The sequence below is a fragment of the Poromitra crassiceps genome, assembly GCF_964638095.1.
Source record: "Poromitra crassiceps genome assembly, chromosome: 9".
Classification (NCBI taxonomy): Eukaryota; Metazoa; Chordata; class Actinopteri; order Beryciformes; family Melamphaidae; genus Poromitra; species Poromitra crassiceps.
The window spans coordinates 44971592-44991090 of NC_139630.1; the positions used below are offsets into that span (position 1 = coordinate 44971592).

The 19499-nt window shown below is 44.1% G+C and overlaps 1 protein-coding gene and 1 long non-coding RNA gene across 2 annotated transcripts; both read right to left on the reverse strand.

Moving 5' to 3' along the window:
• Positions 1 to 61: 61 nt before the first annotated feature.
• LOC310781965 (zinc finger protein 106-like) lies at positions 62 to 17145 on the reverse strand. Its single transcript, XM_083642616.1, has 17 exons — positions 15952 to 17145; positions 15480 to 15834; positions 14211 to 14271; positions 13092 to 13246; positions 12928 to 12988; positions 11982 to 12708; positions 11824 to 11873; positions 11094 to 11236; positions 10627 to 10761; positions 9792 to 9908; positions 8613 to 8804; positions 4503 to 4565; positions 4001 to 4120; positions 3567 to 3638; positions 3353 to 3424; positions 2976 to 3122; positions 62 to 1690 (listed from the first exon to the last, which is right to left on the reverse strand). Exons 1-17 carry the CDS (start codon positions 16920 to 16922, stop codon positions 1634 to 1636), a joined length of 3498 nt encoding a protein of 1165 aa, XP_083498742.1. The 5' UTR covers positions 16923 to 17145; the 3' UTR covers positions 62 to 1633.
• Positions 17146 to 17590: 445 nt separating this feature from the next.
• On the reverse strand, positions 17591 to 19123 carry LOC310782532. The gene is made up of 3 exons (XR_014553031.1): positions 18967 to 19123; positions 18761 to 18822; positions 17591 to 17703 (listed from the first exon to the last, which is right to left on the reverse strand). It is a non-coding gene; the product is annotated as an uncharacterized lncRNA (long non-coding RNA).
• Between the last annotated feature and the right edge of the window lie 376 nt (positions 19124 to 19499).

A 19499-nucleotide genomic window follows, 5' to 3' on the forward strand; every position in this document is an offset into this window, starting at 1 on the left:
TTGATGTACATTAAGGATGTATTTATGTTAAATACAATGGAGATTAATCAAGTCAGTTATATTGTCTTTTATTGCTGTACACAAATAGGTGTTCATGAGAGTGAATTGAATAGTTTGTGGTGTCTGGAAAATGACAGTGCAGGTACCATCATCCACACTGGAGAGCAGGGCTTTTCAAAGTGGGAGGCGGGCCTCCTCTGTGGGGCTTCAAAAGGTTTCAGGGAAGGCTCAGTGAATGGAAGTGCATTACATTAAGTTATCAAAAGGAGATCACATAGAATACCCTAAATGTGTGTGATTTGGTTAAAGAGATAGTACAGACAGTAGTTTGGCGGAATTATATTGTTTTTCCCAGTCAGAAACAAATAAATGCCTTCAGACAGACCTTTTGTATGCAATTGGTGTTGTCTGAAGTATGTCAAACAGCAATATCAGGCTATCTTGTCTTGAGTGTATATGGGATCAACCAATACATGTCCAAGCTTTGTCTGAGGGGAGGCCCACGGTCTCAGACTTTGAAAACCCCCCTCTACACTAGCCTGGTAAAACCATACTCCTCACATGAACTCACAATACGTTTAGTTCTGCCGATCAGTCTGGCCTCCAGCCCGCCCCCAGCCATTTCCAGAAATTAAAAAGTACACAGGCCAATCAGGGACCTGCCTGGTAGTTAACAACATAACCGGCAAATGAGAAAATGCCGCTGGCAAAACAGTATGGCGGCTCCCGAAGCAATGAGTGGTAACATTCACGTTAGTAAACATTCGTAAGTGCAGTTATTGGAGAAATAGACTCAATAACAATTAACAAGAACAAGATTATCCACCAGCGTAGTGTCTCGGCGGAAAATGTTTTTTGACGTTCTTTCCGAGTGGATTTGGATTGGATTTGGCGACGCTGATTGGCTGAAGGAGTTTGTCAAGGCAAGTACTCCCACCCACTGAAATGGATGAGGGCGGGCTGGAGCCATACTGATCCACAGAACGAAACAGAATGTGAGTTCACATGATCAGTTTGGTTTTACCAGGCTACCTCTACACAAGCTGCTTTTTTGGGGGGGGAAACAAACAAAAACTATTCACATTATCTGACAAAAGCCACACTCAATTAGCAACTTGTGGACCAACAGAGCCAACATAGACTTAAAACAAATAAATGATTGCAAAGCCAAATACCTGATCATACAGAAAGAAAGTAGCTGATCAACCTATAAACTGCAGTTTAGATGATGCAGTGGATTATAACAGCAAAGAGTACTGGGTGTGTGGCTTCTTGAAGTCTGGTACTGAGCAGTAGTAAACACCGCCCACATCGGTCCCTTCATACAACAGCTTCAGCAATCGATAACGAATGTCTCTTGCCACTGGCACAGTTCAGACCGTCAAACCAAGGTCCATCCATGTGTATTTTCTGCCACAAGATCAAAAGATGTTTTCAGGAACACAAAAAAGCTACAGAAATTAAGGAAAACAAGAATCTCCCAATATAAATGAATGGCGTGTGGCGTGTGCACATCCACAAAATCTAAAATCCGGAATTTGGGAACAAAAACATGAAACTTAAAAGAAAAATGCTGGTGTGTGGTAACGGGAGGATCTCCAGCCTCATCCGCCACATGGCCTCAGCACTTCTGTCAAGCGTCCAGCTTGCTGTCTTCCTTTACGTGCCTCTGCATGTGTTCAGGCAGCTCCTGCAGGAAGCAGAGATACACCACCGTCATTATCCTCTTTTACTTCTGGAGCTACTGATTAATTCAAGCCCCGATTCATCACAACACATGGGATGGAGGGTGTCCACTTTTGACCCCGCTCTCAGCCCTGTTTTGCTGTAACGTTCAAGCTAGGTTTCTGCATAGGCGCTCACCCTGATTTAATAGCACAAGGAGCACAAGTGACAGTTAGATCTAATCCTGCGTATGTAGTAAATGCTCCCACACACTGTAAGGATGCGATCTGACCTACAGTTTGTTTTCTTTGTTCCAAAATACTGTGGAAAAGTTAACCTTGGTACATTTTTGCATTTGGTTCATGTAGCTTCACAAAGTCCAATTACAAGTGAACCAGGGCAGTAAACAAAAGTGGCCTGACTCACGTGCCGCACAGACAGAGATTTGGTAAGCTGTCATCCTGCCAGGTTAGAACTTGACAGTAGGGGGAGTCAAAACAAAACTGATTCCAGTGCAGTTTCCAGTGTCGTTTTAGCTAAGCATGATGGAGTGGTCTGCACTCACTTGTCTGAAGAAGGGCAGGGTGCTGCCCGAAACGTTACCACACGGTGTTGCAATAAAAACTAACTGGAGCCCTTTGCAGTGTGCAAACTTTTTACAATTTTCTTTGCACTTGTCTGCACTCATACCAGTGTCCATACCAGTTCAGAACACATGAAGAAATAACTATTTATGAGCATCATAAACCTCAGTTCACTTGGTTAGGCTAGGCTAGCCTGGGTAAACCCAGCCTCCACGTGACCTCTATGTGCTGTGACGTCACATTGAAGGCTGGGTTTACCCAGGCTAACGCTAGGCTTCCCATGCATGAGTAACTGCTGGCTATCTGATGTCAACATTTGTCTCCTTATCCCTATAAAACTAAACCACACACTGGTTTCCTGTAGTTAGTTTGGATTACACTCTCAATCCTATCCAACCGTACTGCAGTGTGAATGGCATGTTGTCAAGCTGTCAAAATATACCGAACTACAGGAGTAAACATACTGTAAATATACTGCTTCAAACATGCTTGGTGTAAATGCAAGATCCTCCGTTTCGGTAATATAAAACTATCAATGGGACAATAATATATGATTGGTAATCATCATTTTGGTAAGAATCATAATAATAAAAAAACAAGGCTAGGTCGGAACCTAGCATATGGCCAGCACAATAAAGCGTTCACGAGCATCGGCACGCAAATTGGACTGGACAAAGCCAGATATAGGGCCCACTTGCGCTGGCCAAAAAGGCTTCAGTCCATTACCTGTTTAATGGAGGCTTGTGAGGGAAAGAAAGCATTGCAGCGTCTCCAACGACATTTGGTGGTCTGCAGACTGGGGTTGCTGTGGTCTCTCACTAGGTGCTGCATCAGGTGCTCCGCCATGCCGAAGATCAGAGTGCAAGGCTGCCACTGGACAGAGGGCACATTTCACAAAGACACATGATGAGGCATCCGGAAATGCTAAGAGTGAATCTCGTCATCATATTTCTTCTGAAGAAAAAATAATTTTAATTGGGACTTCTTCAATAAATAAACTTAAAGTGATATTTCACTTTGGTTTAGAATTACATTAGTATGGGGATCTGTCAATACCACTTTCATTCAAATCTGGCTTTAAGATTCCCTGTGCACCTCCTTACCCAGCAGCGGTAGTTTTTCATCAAATTCAGCTTTACTGCCTGGACACTCCCATCTAAGCAGCCTGTGTAGATCTAGGTGGCAGAGACAATGACAGATACAGCTGAATGAAGCAAAACTCTTAAAAGGTAGTATGAAAATTAAAAATTTCTAAAATGAACCTCCTTCATGAATATTTATATTCACACAGAGGTAGAGCAGTTTAAGCAGACGTACCACGCTCTTGTGGATGGCCATGCACATCACCATGTCACTATGACCCCCGTACACCTGCAGGCGGTCATGTGACTGTAAAGGAATAAAGACAAGGAGGAAAACAGATCGTTCACCAGATGCATAAGAAGACATGAAGGGTTTAGTTCCAAAACATCACACAGGGTATTGCAGCTTTCAATTCCATATCTGCTACCTGCTACAAGAATTTTACTTATTGTAAGTCTCTTTGGACAAAGGCGTCACCATCTGCTAAATAACATATTGTAATTTAATGTAACTGAATTTGTAGGACAGGTTCTTAAAATATAATTTCTCCATGATGGGTTTTTACTTCCATCTCAGCAGTCGTTCTGTCACAAGTGGCATCACTTTTTCCAAATTGAGGTAGTGTCATTTTGGGACAACGTTTCAGGGCACAATTGAGTCATACATACCTGTAACTCGTAGACGCGCACCAGCTTGTCCAGACAGGCTGTCACCATCACTTTCCCCAAGATGGCTATGGATGTGACGGCGTGACCGTGACCCTTATAGATGCGAACCAACTCGCCTGTCTGTCAATTGATATGGAAGAGGAGAATAATGCTGACAGCACAAGTATGAACAGACAGAAACAAGCCAAAAAGAAAGAAAAACAGGAAAAGGACACGGTTGTCTCCTCCTCGAGTAACATTTAAATAACTCATCTTCAGATTATCAGTCAAACTATTCCAAACATTTATTTTGTTAGTCTGTCATGTTGGTCATTAAAAATATTTTGCTCAACTGCCAACATGCTGTAAAATGGTTCAAACTATTTTTGTAAAAGCCAACAGGCATGAAGAGAGACTGGTATCATTACTAATAAGTAGATGGTCTGTGTCTTGCATTTACTGTATACTCACAGGGATACCTTCCTTTGACACAAGGGAAACTTATAGTATAGTGTGAACTTACATGGATGTTATGGGCATGAACAGATGTGTCACTGGAGCCGCTGAAGACCAGGTCATTCACCACCTGACAATACAAAGCAGGTTCAGATGTGACTGAAAGAAGATCAGGTCGTTCACCACCTGACAACACAAAGCAGGTTCAGATGTGACTGAAAGAAGATCAGGTCGTTCACCACCTGACAATACAAAGCAGGTTCAGATATGACTGAAAGACCAGGTCGTTCACCACCTGACAATACAAAGCAGGTTCAGATATGACTGAAAGACCAGGTCATTCACCACCTGACAATACAAAGCAGGTTCAGATGTGACTGAAAGAAGACCAGGTCATTCACCACCTGACAATACAAAGCAGGTTCAGATATGACTGAAAGACCAGGTCATTCACCACCTGACAATACAAAGCAGGTTCAGATGTGACTGAAAGACCAGGTCATTCACCACCTGACAACACAAAGCAGGTTCAGATGTGACTGAAAGACCAGGTCATTCACCACCTGACAACACAAAGCAGGTTCAGATGTGACTGAAAGACCAGGTCGTTCACCACCTGACAATACAAAGCAGGTTCAGATATGACTGAAAGAAGACCAGGTCATTCACCACCTGACAATACAAAGCAGGTTCAGATATGACTGAAAGACCAGGTCGTTCACCACCTGACAATACAAAGCAGGTTCAGATGTGACTGAAAGACCAGGTCATTCACCACCTGACAATACAAAGCAGGTTCAGATGTGACTGAAAGACCAGGTCGTTCACCACCTGACAATACAAAGTAGGTTCAGATGTGACTGAAAGACCAGGTCGTTCACCACCTGACAATACAAAGCAGGTTCAGATATGACTGAAAGACCAGGTCATTCACCACCTGACAATACAAAGCAGGTTCAGATATGACTGAAAGACCAGGTCATTCACCACCTGACAATACAAAGTAGGTTCAGATGTGACTGAAAGACCAGGTCATTCACCACCTGACAATACAAAGCAGGTTCAGATATGACTGAAAGACCAGGTCGTTCACCACCTGACAACACAAAGCAGGTTCAGATGTGACTGAAAGAAAACCAGGTCGTTCACCACCTGACAATACAAAGCAGGTTCAGATATGACTGAAAGAAGACCAGGTCGTTCACCACCTGACAACACAAAGCAGGTTCAGATGTGACTGAAAGAAAACCAGGTCGTTCACCACCTGACAACACAAAGCAGGTTCAGATGTGACTGAAAGAAGACCAGGTCGTTCACCACCTGACAATATAAAGCAGGTTCAGATGTGACTGAAAGAAAACCAGGTCGTTCACCACCTGACAATACAAAGCAGGTTCAGATATGACTGAAAGAAGATCAGGTCGTTCACCACCTGACAACACAAAGCAGGTTCAGATGTGACAAAGAAAACCAGGTCGTTCACCACCTGACAACACAAAGCCGGTTCAGATGTGACTGAAAGACCAGGTCGTTCACCACCTGACAATACAAAGCAAGTTCAGATGTGACTGAAAGACCAGGTCGTTCACTACCTGACAATACAAAGCACGTTCAGATGTGACTGAAAGAAGACCAGGTCGTTCACCACCTGACAATACAAAGCAGGTTCAGATGTGACTGAAAGACCAGGTCGTTCACCACCTGACAATACAAAGCAGGTTCAGATGTGACTGAAAGACCAGGTCGTTCACCACCTGACAATACAAAGCAGGTTCAGATGTGACTGAAAGACCAGGTCGTTCACCACCTGACAATACAAAGCAGGTTCAGATGTGACTGAAAGACCAGGTCGTTCACCACCTGACAATACAAAGCAGGTTCAGATGTGACTGAAAGACCAGGTCATTCACCACCTGACAATACAAAGCAGGTTCAGATGTGACTGAAAGAAGACCAGGTCGTTCACCACCTGACAATATAAAGCAGGTTCAGATGTGACTGAAAGAAAACCAGGTCGTTCACCACCTGACAATACAAAGCAGGTTCAGATATGACTGAAAGAAGATCAGGTCGTTCACCACCTGACAACACAAAGCAGGTTCAGATGTGACTGAAAGAAAACCAGGTCGTTCACCACCTGACAACACAAAGCAGGTTCAGATGTGACTGAAAGACCAGGTCGTTCACCACCTGACAATACAAAGCAAGTTCAGATGTGACTGAAAGACCAGGTCGTTCACTACCTGACAATACAAAGCACGTTCAGATGTGACTGAAAGAAGACCAGGTCGTTCACCACCTGACAATACAAAGCAGGTTCAGATGTGACTGAAAGACCAGGTCGTTCACCACCTGACAACACAAAGCAGGTTCAGATGTGACTGAAAGACCAGGTCATTCACCACCTGACAATACAAAGCAGGTTCAGATGTGACTGAAAGAAGACCAGGTCGTTCACCACCTGACAATACAAAGCAGGTTCAGATGGGACTGAAAGACCAGGTCGTTCACTACCTGTCAATACAAAGCAGGTTCAGATGGGACTGAAAGACCAGGTCATTCACCACCTGACAATATAAAGCAGGTTCAGATGGGACTGAAAGAAAACCAGGTCGTTCACCACCTGTCAATACAAAGCAGGTTCAGATGTGACTGAAAGAAGTGGGGGAAGCGTAGGCAAACAAATGGTGGGGCAACAGTGCTTCAACATTGTCATACTGTAATCACAGGTTGGCTGCAACCACGTACGTCATACGCACATGCATTCACACGTTCTCACACACATCCCCACTGCCAATTTCCGAAATGCAGGATGCAGGACCCCCCCTACTCTGCTGTCCCCCTACCCCCACCCCCCACTTTTAGACAATTGGCATGAATTCAAATACACACACTCATACACACTCACACTCTTCAAGTCAAAGTCAAAGTCAAATTTTATTTATATAGCACCTTTCATACACAAAGGCAATTCAAGGTGCTTTACAAAAAAAAATAATCGAAAAAACAAGCAGCAAAGCAATGCACATATAAAAAAAACACATAAAAAACACAGCCGACAGTTTTAGTTAAAATATATACTCAAATTAACAAACATGAAACATTATTTCTGTTTTAAATAAGTTACAAGGCACTCTTCAGTATTATTATTACATGTACAGTCCATTTGTTGGAAATGTACAGGAAAAATCTTTTTAAAATTACAGGCCGAGAGAGGCAGTAGTTTAGTAGCAGTTAAAAGCAAGAGTAAACATAAAGGTCTTTAGCTTGGATTTAAAAATAGGCAGAGTAGGGGCAGATCTAATGTGTTCAGGGAGTTTGTTCCAGTTATGAGAGGCATAGTGGGAGAACGCGGCTTCACCATGTTTAGATTTGGTCCTTGGGACAATTAGTAGACCAGTGCCTGAAGATCTCAGGGATCTGGATGGTTCATAGTGTAGAAGCATTTCAGAGATGTAGTGTGGGCCTGACCCGTTGAGAGATTTGTAAACTATTAGCAGAATTTTAAAGTCTATTCTAAGATTTACTGGCAGCCAATGCAGGGATTTGAGAACTGGTGTAATGTGTTCAGCTTTCTTGGTTCTTGTTAGAACTCTAGCAGCCGCATTCTGAATGAGCTGAAGTTGTTTAACAGCTTTTTTGGGAAGACCATTGAAAAGACTGTTGCAGTAGTCTAGCCTGCTAGAAATTAAAGCATGAATTAGTTTTTCAAGATCTTGTTTGGACATATAGCCTCTAATCCTTGCTATATTTTTTAGATGATAGAAGGCAGATTTTCTTATAAGCTTGATGTGGGAGTTGAAATTTAGATCAGAGTCAATAATAATGCCAAGATTTTTTACCTGGTCCTTTGGCTTCAGAGATAGGGATTCGAGGTGAGCAGTAACTTTGAGCCTATCTTCTTTTTTGCCGAAGACAATTATCTCTGTTTTGTCTTTATTAAGTTGGAGAAAATTCTGGCACATCCAATCATTAATTTGTTGAATTTGCGCACTCTTGACCTCCATGCCCAATTTCAGCCTCCTAGGGCGAAAAACTGTGGCCGCCCAAGGGTGGGGACATTTTTGTGGGCCGACCGATCAACAGAGCGACCTATAGAGCTGCTGGCCGCAGCTCAAAATGTTGGTAAGAGTTAGGAGAAAGTGTGACATGTGGAAGCAGTGTTTATCCTCCTCACCTTCATACACAGGACAGTCTTGGTGTGACCTTCCAGCGAGCGCAGCAGCAGGCCACTCTTGGCGTCGCGCACGCTGATGGTGCTGTCGTAGGAGCCGACCAGCAGCACCCGGCGGGCGCCCTCCTGGGACGTTCCCAAGCAGCTCACCCCTCGTGGGCCGTGGCAGTCGAACACATCCAGCTGCTTCAGGGTCTACCGCGAGGCGGGGGAGGGAAAGGTTGGAGAAAATATGAGAGGGGGGAAGGAATGATCCTTCTGAATTATGGGGGTTTCTGTTATTAACCCGGTTAGTACCGGTTTTGGGTCGTACATACAGTAAATGCCATAATCTGTAAGAATAACCCAGGCAAACTTGTACTCCGAATATGAGAAACCCAATTAAGATTCCTAACTAAGACAAATATTTGCACAGCAGTATGGGTACATATTGAAAACAAAAAACATAGTAAGTAGCACTTACTATTACTGTTGGGATCAGCAAGTAAGCTACTATTGCTCAGTCAAAGAAGATAGGCTGGAAGCCAAACCTTTTCCATATTTTTTCCTAACAGACATTCGTTTTGTGAACAGTCAGGAAATCTTTTAATGGGTTTATTCATGACAATAGAGATACTCAATTACAGATTTATCAAAGGTGCATGTCAAGACCAGGTCAAGACCTTAAAGGACCACTTTGCTGATTTTCAACTAGCTTTGTGGATGGTATGCAAATGAGCAATGTTTAACTTCCCTCCATCTTGTCTGGAACGAGAGCTCCCCGTTCATTCACACTGGTCCAAATGATGTCATAATGATGTAATTTGGAGCGATTTTGCCAGGGTGTCACTATTACTATCATTATTGCTCTCTCTACCTTCAATCGCAGAATTTCCTGGACCAGGAAGTTCTGTGTTTTTTTTGTGTGTTTTTTTTAATTATGCTGTTACAGATACAGGCTTCATGAACAACATTCAGAGAGCCTAGCATTGATCTGCAGCTACTCATAAATATATGTGAGACTGATAAAGTATGATGAATAGAAGTCCTTGAGTTTTAGGGTCTCGTGCTGAGGAACAGAGAGCTCTTGGTCCAGGCAAGACGGAGGGAAGTTAAATGCCCTTTAACCGGAGTATGGCCAATGCCAAAGTGACTCTATGCCTGTCAGGTGAGCAGGAGTCGGAGATATTCTCACTCACTTACCCTGAACGCAAGGCTCACAACTGATCCATTGGTGAGGCCAACATACAGGATGCTCCAGGCTATGGTCAAACACAACACACGGTCAGCTAGAGAGACCTGGTCCAGAAACTTCTTCGACTAGAAGAAAGGGAGGGAAAGATAGAGCAAAAAAAATTCACATGACTGTAAAACAACAGGAACAGATGAAGGATACAAGATAGGAGGCTGTACTCAAGGTTAGGGAGGGGGGATTTATTTGACTGGAAGTGTGGTGAGTAACACTCTCTTCTCCCTCAACAACTGCTATGAAAAGTGACCTTGGGCAGAGATGAACTCCAAAATAGTCCAAAGCTGCAACTCGGGGAGTGAATGTGTGTATGTGTTGTATGAATGTGAAGTAAGGTCTGTGGAGTGGAACAACTGCATTATTTAGCTCTCCCCTGGATAAAGTGAAACAAATACAAAATAAAATCCAATGCGAGTAAGGGCTAAGGTACATCGCCTCCGGAACAGATGTGGTACGGCTGCGAACAGACACACACTCATGTAATCTGTCAGACGTATGCGGGATCCGTCAAAAATAGAACGGGTGCGTAAGTTTTCCGTACCGCATGTATATCGGCCATCAATTAACATGGGCGAGAGTCGATCCGACAGTTTTGCCGGGTCCGCAACGCAGCTGTAACGCATCTGGTGTACATTGCCTCTAACCCTCTAGCAGTGCAACTACTCCTCCGGGAAGATTGCTGACAATACAAATATATTCATAGTCAACTTGCCTGGTTAAATTAGGGTCATAAATGAAACAACAAAAGATATTTGTACATGGTGTGTGGCTTCTATAGAAGTTTGGTACCTTTATGCTGTAACAGCGGATGGTCTCGTCACTGGATCCGGTGTAGAGGCGTGCCAGCATGTTTGGCGGAGATGACACCAGCAGACAGTTGATTTTGTTTGTGTGACCCTCAAACACCGCCAGGCATTCACTGCTCTGGATATACAGACACAAAACAAGATTACTGGTATATTACTATTATTATTTCACAGAACAGTATGTATTTCATGTAGTACGGACTCTGCGTTCACTCCGCATTCATTCTGATGTAAACAAAAATACTCAAAAGAGCAGAGATAGCAGCAGATGGATACATGAATCAACCATGTCACAGTCACACCATATCATTTTCAACTGTAATGGTGGCCGAAAGTATACATTTTGCAGCTTTTTCTACCCAATGCATGAAACCAATGCAATACATACTGTATTTGCTAGTGAATATTAGCATTAGCCACTGCAAGGTAGGTAAGGTAGGGGCAGCATACCACTAGACTGTAGGCTCGTGCTGTGTTATCCCCAGAACACGTGTACAGCAGGCCGTCGTGGACCTGAATGCTGTGGACGGGACCTGTGTGGTTCTCAAATGTCCCCAAGAACGGCTCCTGATCCTCAGCCACATCACCAGACTCTGCAACGGCGGGAGAGACAGACAGCCAAGCGAAGACATCCATTCAGTTCTTCAATACAACTTAATTAGGTACAACCTGAACATGCAAGATTATAGAGCTAAAATGTAATTTTATATAAAGAAGGCTATTGTTTACTGTGTAGGAAGAGGAGCAAGGTGAACAGTTAAGTACAAATCTGATTTAAAATCCTCGCTGCTCCTTGTACACGGAGCCCTATCTTACGGCCAGTGCAAGGCACAAGGCGTTGTCATTACTAGTTTCTAGCACTCAAAATCTCCCTTTATTCTTTTAATTACGACTTGGTCACCTAAACACATCCGTTAATGTACCAACCAATGTACAACCAAAGGAAAAAAAGGGAGATTTTGAGTGCCGGAAACTAGCAATGACGCTTGCGCTTTGCATCGGGCGTAAGATGTGATAATTTTGCAGTTGCACTGATGGACTATCTTTGCACCAAACATCCTGGTGTAACTTGCAGTCTGTTCACGGTGGGTTCAAGGTTTGTCAAACACTATCCCGTCTTTGGGTCTCGTCTCTATAGTATGTTGCATTACATAATGTGAGCAGGAAGTACATGACTCACCTGGAGAAATCCTGGCATCTTTCACTTGAACAGCTGGAACTGGAATATTTCTGAGGGGCCAGGAAACACGATTTGGCCACATTAACTCGTTACATTATCTGAATTTGGAAAGATAAAGCATTCTTGTAATTCAGGAGATGAATCTGGATGCAACTCACCTTTCAACTTTGGCATCCTTAATCCTAAACGTCTGAGTGGCAGCAGCATTGAACTCCACACAAACCGACTTCCCAGACTCTGTGTGGCTTTCAATGTTTAAGGTGGTCTCAGTAACTTCCTCGTTGTCCGATTCCTGAATATCAATGACCTCCAGGTCGGTCTCCATCATTTCTACAGAGTGATCGCTCTCATCCCCTCCTCCGGTGTCCGGTGCTGTACGTTGATCTCTATCTGGGACCAAAGTGCGGAGAGCCGTGTCTCCCTTAACATGTTCTTTACTGAGGTTCCCTCCTGTCACCTCGGACGAAGGCAGTGTTTGTGGTGAGGTGTAGCTCTCCGCTCTGGGTTGTCTTGGAGGAGCAACTACAGTTGTCGGAGAAGCTGAGGTTGACGTGAGCTGCAGCGTAGGGAGCAGAACAGGGGGAACTACAGGGAGAACTTGGTTGCTTGACATCTGAGGGGCTGTTTTGGCAGGCTGACTGGCTCGTTCATCTGTGGGTAGTTGACAGATTTCTTGCTTTATTGACTTGCTTGGCCGGCCAAGGGAAGCTGGACCAGGCTGGCTGATGGAAGATGTTGAGGCTGTGGCCAATGGTTGCTGTATGGTGGAGGTGGCATAAGGACTGGAGGGAGAAAGGGAGGAGGGCCTTGCTGGCACACCAGGTGCAGTACCCACTAACAGGGTGCTGGATTTCTCTCCCCAGCTAGATGCTCCAGAGTACCCTTCTGGAAGAAACAGAGAGGAAGAGGTCAACAATTTACTGCACGTAAATCACCATTTAGAGCATTCAAAGGGTCAGAGCATTCAAAGGGTTAGAGCACTCTAAGAGTTAGAGAGCATTCAAAGGGTTAGAGCACTCTAAGAGTTAGAGAGCATTCAAAGAGTTAGAGATCATTCAAAGGGTTTAGAGCATTCAAAGGGTTGCCATGCCAGTGTAAACCTACCTTGCATCCCCTGCAGGATCTCAATGCGCTGGGCTCTCAGACTGTTGACCTCAGTGACAAACTAAAACAACAGGAAGAACAAGTGAATGGAAACCCAAAAATGAATCCACTACTATGACTCTATTCTAGTCATTAACTGGTTCTTCATTAGTGAATGTTGGTACCTTTTGTTTGAGCAGCAGGAGTCTTTGGACCTCTGTGTACGCAGCTTGCAAAGTGTTGCGGGCCTGGATCAGAGAGTTGTCCACATCCTCCATCGAATGGTTCAGCTCCTCCTCCCTTAGAGACACTGCCAAGAGCTGGTCCATTTGGTCCGGGTCTGCAGAGCAGGGGAGGAGTGGAAAGGTTAATTCAGGGGAGGAGTGGAAAGGTTAATTCTGAAGAGTTGACTTGTAGATAAGTCAAGTACCTAAGTCACTGGTACCTGAAATACAGGTCTGTGATACTCCAGTACACAAAAAACAAACAATACATTACACATACACATCCCCACCATAAATGGGAGCTCGGGCTCTGTGTGTCTGTCCAACTGTGACATCATCAGTGATGTCATAAATCCCACTGTGACATCATCCATGATGTCATAAATCCCGGACTCTGTGTCTTGTCCCACTGTGACATCATCAGTGATGTCATAAATCCCACTGTGACATCATCTATGATGTCATAAATCGCAGGCTCTGTCTGTCCCACTGTGACATCATCACTGATGTCATAAATCCCACTGTGACATCATCCATGATGTCATAAATCCCACTGACATCATCAGTGATGTCATAAATCCTACTGTGACATCATCCGTGATGTCATAAATCCCACTGAGATTCCTAGTATTCTAAATCTTCCCTAAATCAATGTGAAATGAAATCATGGGGCAACACGTTTTTTCCAATATAGGGGGAACCATGCTGCAATTATGCATTTTAGGGCTTTCATTCGGGGCGGCTGTAGCTCAGGAGGTAGAGCGGGTCGTCCCTAATCGCTTTGGAAGAGGTCTGTGGTTAGATTCCCGCCTCCTCCAGTCTGCATGCCGAAGTGTCCTTGGGCAAGATACTGAACCCCAAATTGCTCCCGGTGTTGTGCCAGCACCCTGCGTGGTAGCCTGCCGCCATCGGTGTACGAATGGGTGAATGTACCTACTGATCGTAAAAGCGCTTTGGATAAAAGCACTATATAAATGCAGGCAATTTACCATTTAATTCAGCATACACATACATGGAAAATACCACTCTATATTTCCATTTTGAGATTTGCGATAGCCAAATGACAAAAATCGGATTTACCTTGATTTGACTTTGTTTTTCTCTTTTTTGCACTTGGCTCCATATTAGAAATGCCACCATCCTGAGAGAAAACAAGACAAAACAGTCACAAGAGTTAGGACCAGACTGGCATTTTTGCATGTTTTAGCCCATTGACTACACTGTACGCATATCTCACATTACTACTGACCATTTTTCAATGCATGCAACCATTCTTTCATAAATGTGCTATAAATTGAAAAACAAATTTTGCACTTAGTAGTTAGCCAGACTATTATATATTTTTAAAGAATTGGATTTGATTTGTTTGGCAGCTGACTTTGATGTCCCGGGTGTCAAAGATTCCCAGCAGCACCACAAGACATATAGACTTTTCAAATCAGTGTAATTTCTCTGCAAACTGATTTTCCTCCGTGCAAAAGCTGTTTTTACTTGTAAATGCATATATACTGCTGTCAGCCCTCCCTGTAATGAGTGGTCACACGCTCATAACTGCCACAGTTGGATTTGTCCCTATCCAGCGTCCCTCTGCAGTCTCCTCCAAGCCACACCCCCAAACGCTTCGTTTGCCCAGAGGGGAATCTGGGGGAATCGGGACGTCACTAGCTTCCTCCTGCATACTGCGCGGGTCTCTCTCACACAAGCTACCTGCACCATTTAGTCTATAGTCACAAAATTAACACTTCTAGCTGGAGCGACGCCAACTGTACGTGATCCAGCAACTGCAGAGGTGCATTCGGTAAGTCTAGGCATTTTGAGATGTCCTCTTTAGCGTAGTACCGTTTAGTTAACGATAACTCGCAACCTAGCGTGCTGGTCCACAGACGCTAATCTGATTGGCCGCTGGGAGCCTGGGGCGGGCTCTCCCTCAGCGGCCAATGGGAACTGTTAGTTCTGAATATATTATAGAAACAGGCCGTTCTTGGGAAGCGACCAGATGAGGAAGTGAGAACTCCGTCACAACAAACGGGTTTGCTATATTTTCGACAGATTAATCCAGAATCATGTTTTATGGACCAGAGACACACGTTTTTAAGAGGTTACAGCTGCACGAATTGGGACCTTTAAGAAAATTAATGGAAATGAGAGGCTGCCACAAAGGTAGTAAAAAGATATATATTTGATTACGGTATATATATATATATATATATATATAAAAATAGTATTGTATGCTTTGGAAAATAGTGAGTAGTAATTTAAACTAACCATGCAATTGTAGTAATTGGGCTAAAACACAATGCCGGATATGCTGACAGCAAGATTATGACCCCTAACATTTCTCCCTCTTACCGCTTTGTGTTTGTTCTTGACAGCTTGGTTTCCACCTAAATGTCCACTGTCGCCCGTTTCTAAGTTTGGTTCCACCTTCACAGAGACTGCTGCCACGGCCGGGATGCTCCTGCCATTCCCTAGTGCTGTGCCAGGCTGCTCCGAAGGCACCTGCATCCTACAATCTGACTGTTTCTCTGTGAGGGAGTCACTATCTGTTGCATTGTGAGGTGAAGGTGGTAGCGGGCAACGTGTCGGCGGAGGAGCGTCTGGCAATGTGGACTCCCAATGGAAGCCCTCTGACAGGGGAAAGTCCTCGCCCTCTGCTTGCATTGAGCCTTCCTGGTCAGACGGGTTTGCAAACTCGATTCCAAACCTGTAACAGCACAGAATGGCAACATCTAAAAAAAATCTGCTCCTTTATCATTCATGTTTGTCAAATAAAAGGTCAAATAGATACAGTGAAATACAGGTGGACTGGAGACTCCCTCACCTGGGCAAGCCTTTGACCTTCTCCTGCTTCTTCCTGTTCATCTCCTTCTCCATCTCCCTCCAGTTCACCTTCCTCTCCGAGCTGAGCAGCTTCTGGATGGTTGGTTTGAGCCCCGCCTCCTTCTCCCCCTCCGTTTTGCGTGATTCGTTCACATTTCGGATCCGGCGGGCAGCGGTCAGGTTGGGCTCAGAGGATACGGCCTTGCCAATGCATCGGTTGAGTGAAGCCAGGGTGCCGAGTCTGGGCACGGTAGACCCTTCCCGAGATTCACTTTCCCTGCCGTCTGAGTCAAACGCAACTTCTGTGCTCTCCTCCAACTGCCGAGTCTGGTTTTGTGCCATATGAACTGTTTTCTGTTTTGCCTTAACGGGAACCTTGGAAGTATAAGGGGATGTAGTGCTCACTTGAGGGGATTGCGCAGGTGTTAGAGTTTTAGTGGAGCCTTCCACCAGCCTCTGAGCCTCCTCCGTGTGGTTCTTCCTGAAGGAGCCACCTAATGGGTGTTCCTCTTCAGCTCTGGTCTGCTGCGCATGCGCAGTGCTACAATCAAGCTCCCGGACACCAACCTCACTGCTTTGCCTCTGACTCCGGGCTTCACGGTCGGCTCTACACGGTTCCCTCACCCCCAGCGCTCTTCTGATTTGCCAAAGCATCGAATTGACATCAACGTCCTGTATGGAACCGGTGTCGAGGGATCTGTCCAGACACTTTGAGGTAGAGGCAGATGCAGGGGCAGTGGAGCAGTGTGGACCTTGTCCAGGACATGGCTGAAAAGATCCCTTACTATTCTGCTGGGTATGGTCAAAGATAATGGCTCCACTGTGAGGGAGGTTGTCATTGGTGAAGTATTGATCTCTTGCCCCGCTGTAACCAGAGGAATAATAGTCAGGACCACATCCTTGAGTGTTTTTTGCTCTTTTAACAATTCTGTCTGTTTGGGAGCTCCCATCTCTGTCAGACATGCTGACCATGACAGAAACATTATCATACCCAAGGTGGTGTGTTGATTGACTAGACTGGGTCTGAAATTGAGGGTGATGCCAAGTTCTACCTGGGGGTAGAACTTGATTCTGCAGTGTTGTTGACTGTTTTTGGTGTAGCGATGTTAGCCTGCCAGCCACTCTGTTCTCCTTGTTTTGAACAAGGGCGGTGCTACTCGCATGCTGCTGGGTTTGCTCTGGTTGCGTTGGTGTCCTTACTTTCACCTGCTTGGAATTTTTTTGTCCAGTTGGTTTGGATCCCCCTTGTTTTACTGTTGTCATTCCCTGTAGCGTTTCTGCATGTTTCTGTCCAGCTACCTGCTTAAATTTCTTTTTTTGCTTTTTCCCTGCTTTCTTCCTGTGGTGGAAATGGAAATAGGAACAGTCATTTAGATAAGCTACAATGTTAAGGGCTTTCATTTCTCGTATTCTAAAATTGTTCACTATACAGTTCCAGTTCATAGTCATATGTTGGAAAACAACTAAATGTTATGTTACATGGAAAGTGAAATGCAAAAGTGGATTTTCATCCCTGCAGTATGCTTGAATAAATAAATGGTCTTACTCCTCTTTCTTTATAATCTTGTTTCTCTCCATGATTCGGTTATACATCTCCTTGCCCAGACTGCTAAATAGAGAAATGGCCTTTATGGCCTTTTTAGATATCAGGCGCTTCAACTTGTCCTTGTGCTGAGAGGTGGAGATGTGCTCGGCATACTCATCTAAAGTCCTTATGGATGCCTTACACGCCTGGCAGTAATGGAATGAATCCCTGGACATGAAAGGACAGAAAAAAAGGAAAACAAATTGGTGTCAGTTGTAAGTGGATACCAGAATTCTTGCTTTATGTTCTAGCAACTATTTTAAAAATTACTAGTGGAAAACTAGAATGACCGCACCACGGATATATGCCTCCACCAACAAGTGAGGAGTCGACATTCATGTCTGTCCAGACTTTAGCGTTTGAGCCCAATGTGAAGAAATACCGTCAAGGCGTTACTGAGATATCGCGTTAACAAGCTTTTTCTATATAATTCCTAGGCTCAGCTGATGTCAAAATTTTGCATCACTGGTGACATCCCAATTACTCTTATGACATCGCTGATTATGTCACAATGCCTAAAGCCCAATTTATGCTTGGTTTGGCGACACTTTTGAAACCGTCGCCGACAGAAATGAGGACTTGAGTCGACGAGCAGTGTCTGCTACCTAGTGAAATTTCTAGTGTCGCTGACTACGTCACAGCAAGTCTGATTGGATATATAGACGGCATACGCGCATGACTTTCTTGTTTTGGTTTTCACTCGATTGAAATGAATGAACGTGTCCCCGCTATTTTTATCAGCCTGTCCTTGATGTATGACTTCGTGAAAATCACAAAGAACATTGTGACCAATTTCCCAGAGAGAGATGAGAGGTGAGTTGTGTGGTTGTGTGTCGTTATATGTGGCTGCAGTCAAGTACGTTACATCTTGCCTCTGACGTGATTTCACTGTGCATTCCCTCTCTTCTCTTGGCTGTCTGCACTTATCGAGTGTCACGTGACCGTTGAACCGAGGCGAACGTTCACTGAAGTATAAATGCAACACCATGAGCGACACGTTCTTTTTAGTCTGCGACCATGTGCTGAGTGACACTTTCTAATAAGTATAAATTAAGCTTAAGACATCATCAGTGATGTCACAATGACAATGCACAATTGCTCGAGTGATGTCACTGATGACATCACTTCCAGTTGAGTGACATTACTTCTGGGACAGAAATTGCAGACAGAGAGAGATTGCCCACATGCTCATATATATATATATATATATATATATATTACTCACCTGCCCAACGCTGCTTCCAGCTGGTTGTGATGCAACATACAATGCATATGCTGATGTTCTTCCTGTATGTAGGGAGGTAAGGAGATATTTTGGCAACATTAGGAAAAATAAATCAATCAGTTGTAGTGACTGCATATGTTGAAAATGGAAGGTTAGCCATTGCTGACTTCTCGTTTCAATACATTTGTAAAATTATAGCCACCTACATGTTTCATATATGTGTCACGACACAACACACAGTAGATTTCTTTGTCCTGCGGGTTAGTTGGCGCTTTCTCCTTCTTGACAGAGATTTTGTCATTTTGAGGGGTTGGTGCTTTCTCCTTCTTGATCTTGACAGAGATTCCACCCACTGCCTTATCTTGGGTTTCAACCTTTGCCATTTCTGACAAAGTAAAATCACAACACTTAACTTAACACTTGTTTTCAGAAACCAACTGAGTGACTAACCAACGGTACAAATGAGTATTTTTATCCCAATTCTTAACGTAAAGTCATCGACCAATGTCTCAATAAAGAGGCTGACAGTAAGGATGACTGGTGGTTACACACATACATTTTAAGTGAAGTGAAAAGGGCAACATTATATTGTAGCGTTAGCTACTAAAACAATATTTCAATCATCTAGTATGCTAACGTCAACTAGCTATATAGTAGTATACACAACGGTTACATGCTGCCACTCCGACGTGCTGCCACTCCGACGTTCTGCCACTCCGAAATATCGGCACTCAGAAAG

What these genes read in the sequence shown, in the direction of transcription:
- LOC310781965 (XM_083642616.1), bottom strand. Translation starts at nt 16,922, where the DNA reads ATGGTCAGCATGTCTGACAGAGATGGGAGCTCCCAAACAGACAGAATT. An exon ending in AAGGATGCCAAAGTTGAAAG is followed by an intron (nt 11,874 to 11,981) that starts GTGAGTTGCATC and finishes CTGGCCCCTCAG; the next exon opens with AAATATTCCAGTTCCAGCTG. An exon ending in TGCGCGTCTACGAGTTACAG is followed by an intron (nt 3,639 to 4,000) that starts GTATGTATGACT and finishes ATTCCTTTACAG; the next exon opens with TCACATGACCGCCTGCAGGT.